This window comes from Nyctibius grandis, chromosome Z (assembly GCF_013368605.1).
Source record: "Nyctibius grandis isolate bNycGra1 chromosome Z, bNycGra1.pri, whole genome shotgun sequence".
NCBI lineage: Eukaryota > Metazoa > Chordata > Aves > Nyctibiiformes > Nyctibiidae > Nyctibius > Nyctibius grandis.
This window is the reverse complement of record NC_090695.1, coordinates 17,383,139-17,393,235: the sequence shown is the minus strand read 5'-3', so window position 1 is coordinate 17,393,235 and position 10,097 is coordinate 17,383,139. Positions and strand designations below refer to the sequence as shown.

General features: G+C 43.1%; 1 protein-coding gene across 1 annotated transcript in view; it reads left to right on the top strand.

The window, feature by feature from the left end:
* The first annotated feature begins 272 nt into the window (after window positions 1-272).
* ARL15 (ADP ribosylation factor like GTPase 15) overlaps window positions 273-10,097 on the top strand; it is a 235,715-nt gene continuing 225,890 nt past the window's right edge. The window contains exon 1 of the mRNA XM_068422693.1: window positions 273-428. Coding sequence (XP_068278794.1) covers window positions 417-428 — 12 coding nt within the window. The 5' untranslated portion in view covers window positions 273-416. The remainder of the gene's footprint in view (window positions 429-10,097) is intronic.

Genomic DNA, 10,097 nt, shown 5'->3' with positions numbered 1-10,097 from the left:
CTCTGGCTGCTGGCGAGCGCTGGGGAGCTGCGGGTGCCGGGCTGGGGTTGGCTGTGCCGCGCCCGCCCGCCGCGCGCCCCTCCCCCTCCGCTTCCCCCCCCCCGCCGTGCGCAGGGCCGCTCCGGCGCCGTGAGGTGCGGGCAGCGGCAGCGACTCTGACGGCGGCGCCAGGGCAACGCCGGCGCCCCCGGACCCTCTGCTGGCCTTCGCGGCGGCGGCCGCCGAGCCTACCCCAGCTCTGCACCTTGCGGCCGCGGCCGAGCCCCCCGCGCCTCCGAGGCCGGCGGGGCGGCGGCAGGAAGCGCCGCTCCCCGTGACGGCGGGGCTCCCGGTGGCCCAGCGCCTCTGTCAGCCGGGCGGGCGCTCGCGGCCCCGGAGACGTCCTCGGCAGCGCGGCGCCCGGCGCCACCCGGTACATGGATTACCTGGTAGGTCCCCCGGCGGGACCGGGGCGCCCCCCCCCCCCAGCCGCGCCGCCCCCCGCCGCCGTCCCGTCGGACATCTTACCGAGCGCGCCGCGGCTGAGGCGGCGTCCCCGGCGGGGAGGGGGTGCGGAGGGGGCAGGTGGGGCGGTGGGCACGGGCGGGGGCGGGGGCGGCGGGCAGGCGGGGGCCGCCGCGCTGCCTTCTCCCGGCCCGCCGGGCCGTTGCAGGGCGATAAACCGGCGGGGTTCCCCTGGAGCGTGCGGCGGCCCCGCTCATTTGGCCGCTATTAGATTGCTAAAGCCGTGACCCGGGTCGCTGTTTTTTTCCTAAATGCATGAGTTTAGGGTACGCTTGAATGAACTAAATTGTCACCCAGGGCGGGCTCAGCTCTGCGCCAGGCAGCTGGTATTCAGGGATAACGTTTATGGCTCTTTAATGAATATTGGCTTCATTGGCCTGCGACAGATCGTATCGCAGGCGCGCACTGTAGGCTGGGGTCGTGGCTGCTGTTCACTCACCGACGTACAGTCGGCGAGTAAACCCTGTGGCACGGCCAGGTCATGGGCCGGTGGCTTTATTTTAGTGCGGTACCTGCTTACCTGGTCTTTTCAGTGTAACAGCGGGAGAGCATGATGGGCCCATCTGTCGCTCAAGTTTTGTTTTCTTTGAGCGCTACCCCATAAAACTGTGCCGCCTCCTTTGCTGTGAAGTGCTGCGAAGAGTCAGCTGGGGCAATAAGGAGTAGGGCTCCTCTGGCCACCTCTGTTCGCTGGTGGTGCCTGGTCTGACCAGTCAGGAGGTATTTGGAGTCCGAAACTTGACTCGGCCTTTCTGGTGTCTTCACATGAGGTAAGCATGGGTGTAGCCTTTCAAGAGAGGTTCATCAGCCAGTCAACAGAATCTCAGGACATGCTCTTTTTAGTGAATTGATTTGAAGATTTGCCATATTGAGATGAGAGCTGCACGCACTGGCTGACTTTTCCTTCTCAGTTGATGAAATTAACTAAATCAGAAATATATTAATTATTTACTTAAATACTATTGTTGTGTCCATGTAGCTTAGATATTTTGGGGTTTTCAGCTTTATACAAAAAAAATGTTTTAGGCTTTCCTTCCTGAATTCGAATAACAGAGAGAGAATAGAAAATGGATCCTGTGTGGCAGAAATGGTAGGTAGACTTCTCTTTAAGAACCTAGTTAATGAAATACTGATAGTAAACTTGCTATGTGCCAAGTGCAGCCTTGTAGCAACTTGAGAGCCTGGAGCTGCTTCTTCATTTTTTTCCTTTATAAACTTATATCCAGGTGAAACTGGCCATCCTGTACTTTTTGAAATGCCTGCATTAACCTTTGTGACTGCTACAGGCTGTTGTGTGGGAGGCCAACCACTCAGAGAACAATAAATTTAATAAGCCTTGGAAACGGAGAGCATGTTTTTGTATTAACTAAGGGGGGGGAGGGGATTAAATAGCTCTACATATTTTTCCTTACTCTTTTTCTCCAGTTGATCCTTTTCCTCTTATCTATTGTGTGGTCTTCTTTGGTGCCGTCTCTAAAAAAAGTGAATCTTCAGGGTAATGATATCCTGAGTGTTCATGCAATTTTTGTGTAATGTTTCTGTTGTATCAGGGAGTATCTATGAAGACAGGCTTTCTCAAGGTCTTATCAGTCTCACAGTGCATGTTGTAGTGCCATATGAAACATAAAGGATTCTTCTGATGTAGAAGTTGTTATGCATCAGCCAAGTTATTTTTCATAGATAGTGAAAGCCAGGGGTTGGGGATAATGGTTTAAACAGGGTGCTGGTCCACTGATGCTGCGGGACAATCCAAGATGCCTTCATATATCACTGACCAGAACTTGTTGCTGGGGTTACCGAACTTCATGTACAGTAGGAATCCCTTGATCTTTTGAATACTTGTTGCGACTGGCATAAACTCTTTTAAACCAAAGGAGAAAAAAATGGGAAAGTTTTTAATTTTTTGCATCTGTGTATAACTTGGAAAGAAAACAAGTTCTGTTTGGCAGTTCAAATATTGTCTTGTGCATTTCTGCTGAGGACTTCTCCTTCCAGTCATCATCTTCACCAAATGCAGAAGTTTGGTCCTCCTCCGCCTTTCTCTGTTAATGGTGGTAAATGGAACAGCTCTTTTTGGTAATGAACAGCTGATTCAAGCACATTAGAAAGTCTGCTCTGACAAAAAGAATTGATGGTAAGGACTTAGGCAACTAGTTGTCTACAACTCACTTTAAGCCTGAAGGACCAAGATGTTGCCACAGTCTGCCTTAGTGTGAAGATGGGCCTACTCTTTATTTGTGCAAGACTTGCATTTATAGTATGGACATTAACCTATAGATGTAGAACAACCACCTCCTTGTTGTTTTCATAACAGCAGTAGCAGAAAGCTGTATGTGTTAAGGAATTTTGTGTTTTATGCATTTATGTTGGGATCTTGCAGCTATGCGGGCTTCAGAACTTAAGCAGAAGGTCCCTTTGCTGTTCCTTACGTTGAGCACCTGTGTGCAGGCTGCAGGCAGTGAGGTCTTCTCCTCTGCCTTTAGTGTGAAGCAGACAGTAGGGCAAAGGATGCAGTTGTTTCTGGCTGCGGTAGTCCCTTGCCAGAGCATTAGAGAAAATTTTGGTTAGCAGTGGGGCTGAATGAGGGAGATCACCGCAAGGAAAACTGCGGTCAGATTGGCTGCAGCACAGACTCAGGAGTCCTTCCGTCTTGGTGAGGAGTCTTACCCTCAACTAGCTCTTCCCAGGCTTGCATGGGAAGGTTCTTTTCCTGATTTTTCCTGGATGGGGCCTACATTGATGGAGACTTTTTTTCTTCTTTAAGGAGCTGATCCCAAGAATTACTGAATGTCTGCAGCACGTTCAGTATCAGCAGGTTATTGAAAATGTTCAAAACCCACTCAAAGACAAGTCAGTTTGAGCCAGCTTGGACTATGGCCCTGAAGCTTGTATGCTAGATACCCAGAACCTGTGTAGGACCTCTCTTACTTGCAGTGTAATCTTTGATTTATGGCTCATGCCGTTTAATAAAGCACTGGTATTAGAAGAGTATCTTGCGTGGTGCTCTGATCTGGGTTTGCATTGTAACAGAAGAGTAGCATTAGCCCCTGTATGTTTCATAGCTAAGAAGAGGCTCTTGAGCCTGATGCCTGTTTTATTTTTGTATTGCTATAATTACAGTGTTACGAGTGGTGTGGGTTTTTGGTGGGTTTTTTTAATCAACATAGCTAAACCAGGTTCAACCTCTAGAAAAGAATCCATCTTCGCTCATTTAGAGGCACCTTTTACTCAAACAGTTTTTTCTGCTTGTGTTGAAGTTAACTCCCATAAAACATACTACACGAACACAGCTGCATAGATGCAGATTTGTAGGGTTTTGTGACTACATAATCCATTGGTGTACCTGCAACCTTCTTCTGCTTTGTTCTTGCTGCATTGTGTCTGGAAGGATATAGTGTATACATAGACTTGTGTTGGCTGGCCCATGTTCAGTAGACTACGCTTAATTTAAGAAATTATGGCAAGATGCATCTTGTGAAAAGCATGGCATGTGACCAGTCTTACAGTTTTTGCTTGGATAACTTGTGGGGAAACAATAGCAATGCTTCAGTTTTTCATATGTGATACTTGCAATGCAAATTTTAAGCTGCTGAGTAGACTTTTACAATATACTTCTTCAGTGGCATCCTCTGTACTAGATAAGGATCTTGCATTGAATGGTTGCATGTATCAGCCTGGTCCGTGTAGAGCTTTTAAAAGCTACTTTAGAGGGTGATGTAGAAATTTGAATCAGTGTGACTTTACAAAAAAAGAGGTCTTGTATTGCCCTGAGAGTTTGTAAGATAAATTTGATAACCTGTTTAATTTTGTATATTTAGCATTTTCAATACGCTTATGCTTAAATTGTATCCTATACTATGTAGTATCTTAGTTGTATGTAAGAATGTTTCTTGGAAAGGTAATGAAGAGTATATTCCAACCTGAAATGGAAAATAACACTTCTTGCATGAACAACCCTGTCAACTTTAATGATTTTCTTTTTCTTTTTTTTTTCCTGTTCTTAAAAGTTAAGCATGAACATGAGTATTGCAAAGTCAAGAGAGTGCACATTAGTGCAGTAGAATCCTTTTGCTTTGTTGCGGGTTGTTTTTTTAACTATAATAAGTTTGGGTTTTTTCAGTCCTTTGTACATTTGTTAGCTGTTTTGAACTATTTTACTTCTGTATGCATGCACACAGAAGCTAAAATTTGGGTAGTTTTGGAATAAATTGAACTAAATTTTAAAATTGTAGGTGAATAGGCCTGGAAGTGACTTCAGAGTTTCTTGGTTTCTGAATGGTCTTGACCTCAAGTTGTGGATAGTTAGTGTTCAGGTGAAGTCTTTCTTCACTGGGGAAAGCTGCGTATACCAAGCTGTGGTGTTCTTAAAAACATGAGGTGATATTAAAAAAAAAAAAAAACGCAAACCAAACTGTCTCTGAGCAACTTTTCTTTCTTGGACAACTTACCTTTAAGACCTTTCCTTTTATTTAGTTGGACCCTTTAATTTAATTGGACAGGTTGATTTAGGAAGTGATAATACAGGATAGATCATGATCACATAATGGTTCTGATCTACTTCAGATTCTGTCTTTCCATTGCTGTTGCCTGTTCCATTGTTTGGTATCTGCAGGCCATAGAAAACAGTCTTTCTTATACTACAGTTGGCATTATGGAGGCATCTGTTTGAAGGTTAGACTCTTAATTCACTGAATCTTTGTAAGCCAGTAGCTGCTGTTATTTGAATAAGGGAAGACAGGGGAAGTTCTGTACTAGGAACCCTGGACTTTTCCTCTGAGGCACGTATAGGTTTTTGGTATATCACCTGCAACATGAATAACAAAGGTGTATGTAGCCTTGCCCTCTTGTCATTTGCTAAACGTCCCTCTCGTCGTACAAACTTTGTCTTTTGTCTTGTAACAATAAAGATTGTTGGGGCTGTCTGTTGACTCATCTATCAGCTATAACATCCTTGAAATGTTATACCCTCTGTAGAGCACAAGGACTTGTATCTTAAGATACTATCCCTCCTTCAGTTTGGGAAGCTGATTAGGCACAAGGGTGAGGGGTCTGGCAGTTGTTTCAAAATAAAGATATAACTGAATGCAGAAAAGAAGGCAACTAACAGGTGTAAGATCAACTAGTGTACAGGGTGCATGCAGCTGTATTAGTGTTTGGATCAGATGAGAATGTTTGAAGTGAATCTTAAATCATCTCTAGTTACTGTACGTAGGTTTGCATTGCAGAGTGATCACAAATCACATGAACTTGATATTTTCCAGATGAAACCAGACTGGAAGATGCATTCAACTAATTAGTGGATTTTCAGTCCACAGGACCAGATCAGAACTAGTCTGAAGTAAAATGACTGAAGTACGTAGTATGAATACTTCGTCTCCAGTACCAGCTCTTGCTATGCTGCACTAGTTGCTATTGTACAGATAGCCAGGGTCACTTAATCTGCAAGTAGAGAGTGTTGCTGCTTCTGATTACTTTCTGCATCAGCATTGCAATGTAGGAAGAAACCCAAAACAAATTTTTGAGACCCTCACCCAAAGAAGTTGTTGTGGCTAGGTTCCTGTTGGTATTTCAGCTCTATGAAGCATGACATGCAAATCTAAATCAACTGGGAATGGCAAATAGAATCAATTCAGGGAGATAACCTCACCTGAATGAGCATGCTTCTGATTTAAGTAAGTTTGGGGTTCATGAACCTGATCTGGCTGAAGTCATGGAAGAGAGGTGCTCTGGAAAACAAATCATTCTCCTTGGTATAATCTACCTAGCCAGTATTGCAAACAGTTTTTGCTGAAAGATGTAATCAGCCATATAGAAAGGGCAATAAAAATACTGGTGACTTAACTCTCTGGAAATTACCTGTCTGAACACAGATGAGCGAGCAGAAGTGTAGAACTTCTTTGCAGTAGGTAAGTGTCAAATGCTGCATTTGCCCATCCTGCAATAGGAAGCACTATTTAATTCCCCAGGTAAACTTTGTTTCAAAGGTGGCTGTTACAAACAGTGAAACTTAATATAGTTTCCTTGGGAACACAAAAGAATGCCTTAATGTGATTATAATTCCAGCACAAGATTCTGTGATGTCACAGGAGTATTGCAGCACCAGAAATTTCATTTTCAGATACACACACTGAAGAAACAAATGAATTAGCACATTTAAAATCAAATTACTTTACCATTTTGCCTTTTCTGTGTTGAGGATTGCATTGGAGTGGTAGATGTTATTACATCAAAAAATATGTCTTGGTTTCTGCAAATGTGCTAGTCTGTGTTTGTTACGAATAGCCCTATAGTGCCCTTATGAATTAGTCCCAGGTTCAGTATGTGTTGGGCCCCATGTTGCTCTGCAGTGTGCTGCTCCTGAATTCTTCAGGTAGCCCTTCAGGCTGGAGGCAACATGGTGATGAATTTCACAAAAGGTTAGAAATAAAAGCTTTTACTAAGTGAGAAAATCTGCATTTAGTAAGGACAGAGTATTCCTTCTAGTACCCCATGCTGATTACCATTTTTGGCTTGTTGTCAGTGTCATCAGCTCATGTTTTTTAATACTGCCAGCTTGTGATGTTTATTCTTTTAAATGGAGTTCTGAAGTTTTGTGATTATGTGAGGATATCAGCTTTCCATTAACAAAAGAAGCATTTTTAGTTTCAAACTTAAAAGCACAGATGTGGGCCCAATCAGCTGTAAAGCCATAAGGAAAAAAAACATATGCAGTACTTAAAATCATGTGTTTGGGTTTTGGCTCTAATACTCTGGAGTATGTTGGTTTTGCTTTTTTTTTCACGGTGTGCGTAGCAAAACTTTCTGAAGTGCAAACTGTCTGACTATGAAAGTCCTTGGGGACATAAACAGGGTATTTACAGTTGAATAAAGAGATTGGCTTATCTCATGCTGGAGCTCTTCAGAGTATGGAACTTTTATTTTGTCTCACTGGCAGCCCGGTAAGGTGACTATATTAATTGCCAACATGGGGATTAAGTAGCTTCCTGCTATCTGAGGAAGAGACAGAAAACAGTAAGTCTAGCTGGCAAGTCCTCTTACGTTTAGATGCAGTCCTGCCCTACAGCTTTGTTGCTTGTAAGGCCAAGTGGCAGGAAGAACATGAATCTTTGTACAATGCTATGCTTTTATGGTTTGTGTTTTGGTGGAGCAGTAGAAGAAAAATTTGTTCACAGGACCACATTAGCTTTTGGCATTGAAGAGCCTGGGGAAGCAAGGTGGCATCCAAGAGCCGATAGGAACTGTAGATATTGGGGAAGTGAGTTTTGAAATTTTTTTTTTCTTGCTATGACTTGGAGCTTTTGGATGGAAGAAGCATCTGTTTTCTACATTTTATTAGCTTTTTACAGCAACTACTGCTTAATCTTCCTTTATACGATTTTTTCTCTAATAGAGATGAAAAACACTGAAGCAATGAAGTAATTGTTCTGTAAACTGTCAATAGTAAGTCTCATAAATGAGCATTGATAGCGCTGCTTTGGCAGTGAATAAGAGGGAGAAGAGAATGCAGGGATTACAAGGGAATTTCATGTTTGTGCTTAGTTGTATAAACTGCATATGCTTTGGGTGGACTGATGCAGAGACAAATATTAAAAGTGTATATTGAACCTGGGAAAAAGATTGTAGTCCTCCTTTTGATATTGGTGATAAAATGGCAGATGAGATTCAGTGTTGATAAATGCGAAGTTGCATATATTTATAGTAGAAGTCACGTGACAGTACAGATGCATGGATAGGCCCTAAAATACTATCAGTGCTCAGGAAAGGGAGAGAGGATCCTTCTTTAAAATGTCATCTCAACCCAGACAGCTGTCAACAAGTTTAGAGTATTAACAAGGAAACAGAAGGAAAAATCTCATTTTTTACACCGCTTAAATGCAAGGTTTTCTGTTGTCTTAAATGCTACATTTCTGGCTGTATCATCTCAGGAGGAGTATTGTAAAACCGAAGAAGATACAGAGAAGAATGACACGGTAATTTAAAGAAAACAATTGCTTCCATACAAGGAAGGATTAAATAGTTATAGCCCTTCAGCCTGAAGAAGAGACGGCTGAATGGTGTGGGGAGCCAATATTATAAACCTCTTTGAAATCATAAAGAGTGGGTAAATAGGCAATAAGTTATTTCTCCCAACAGAAGAACTTGATAACAGTTATAATCCAGGAACTGCTTTTTCCCATGAGTATAGTTGAATTCTGGGTGTCACTTGTGTGGTAACATTAGGGAGGCCAAAATGAGTAGACTATGAATTTGTCCAGTTTCTCAGAAGACGGGTCTGTTGCAGGGGGGGGGCCATTAAACATGGTGTTCAGATGCGATGGTAGGCTTGTGGAGATCCTGAAGCTGTGATTGCTGGAACCTGAGGATGTGTCCGTCAGATATGAGTCCCTGTATGTCCTGGTGCTTGTGCTGTGCGCTAAACACTCCTGTGTTTAGGTCTAGCTGTCCCCTCCTCACTGAGGGGACAGCTAGATCTGGTTCCAGGACAGGAAATTGCAGTTAGAAAATGGAGGTGCTCTGGACGGTGTCCAGGAGCACTCCCCAGTGTAAGCAGAATTGCATTGACTGCACAGGAGGTGAGACTTTTTAATTCAGAGGGTTTTATGAAGATACTTAATCTGGAGCTAAAGGGTTCCTTCTGCTTGGAGGTGCTGCTTTGACATATGAGCAGAGGCTATTGGCCTTCCAGCATTTGTATCCTAACCAAGTTATGAGTTCATATGTAAGGCCCACAACACTGAGTGAACCTGAAAGTGGATTGACAGCCTGTGTAGAGTGCAGAGTGATGATGCGCTCTATAGTGAGTGATCTCTTCTCTCAGTGCTTTATTCTTGCCTAGAAACTTGCATAATTTTAGGTTTCAGCAAGACTGGAGAAAAGGTCCAGAACAGTCTATGCTGTTCTTGCAGCCATTCATTTTGTGTTGGCTAATCTGCATCTTTCACTGTCTGAACCATTGCAGTCCTGGAAACAGTCATGGGAAACTGTTCTAGTGACAATATTACCTAAAAGAGGAGAGAGCACTGTTCTCTGGTGCATCCACTTGATTACTTTTTATGATGACAAGGGAGTTCTTGGACCCAGTCCTGCTTCCTGTTCACATATCATTGCTTTTCCATCAGCATCAGGTTTCTTCTAGTCTCTAAACTCAGATTTATTTTTCTAATGATTATGTACAAGAAGGTCAGTATTTTAAAAATCTAATTATTCAGCATTAAAGGATAGTATGAAAATCTTTTGTGTGTCTTTTATCTCTGAGAACTGTATTAAAAAAGAATTTTGGGAGTTTAAATTAGAAATGTTATCAATGGAATGTTCTAGAGGGCTGTAACATCTAGTGCAGAAAGAGGAGACTTCGAATTACTACTTGGAGTTCAGTACACAAGCTTAGCAAACATCAGTTCTGGTCAAAGTTCCTGTCACCTGTACTGTAGCATAGTTGTGTGTGCTTTTGGGTACCTACACGTTCTTTAAAACACGTAAGTGCTGAGATTTTCTTTCAGGCTCCATACATATAGGTACCTTAAAATCTGCGTATTGTTTACACTTGTATTGCTAGTTTTCACATTCCTTATGCACCGAAAAAGATGCACATA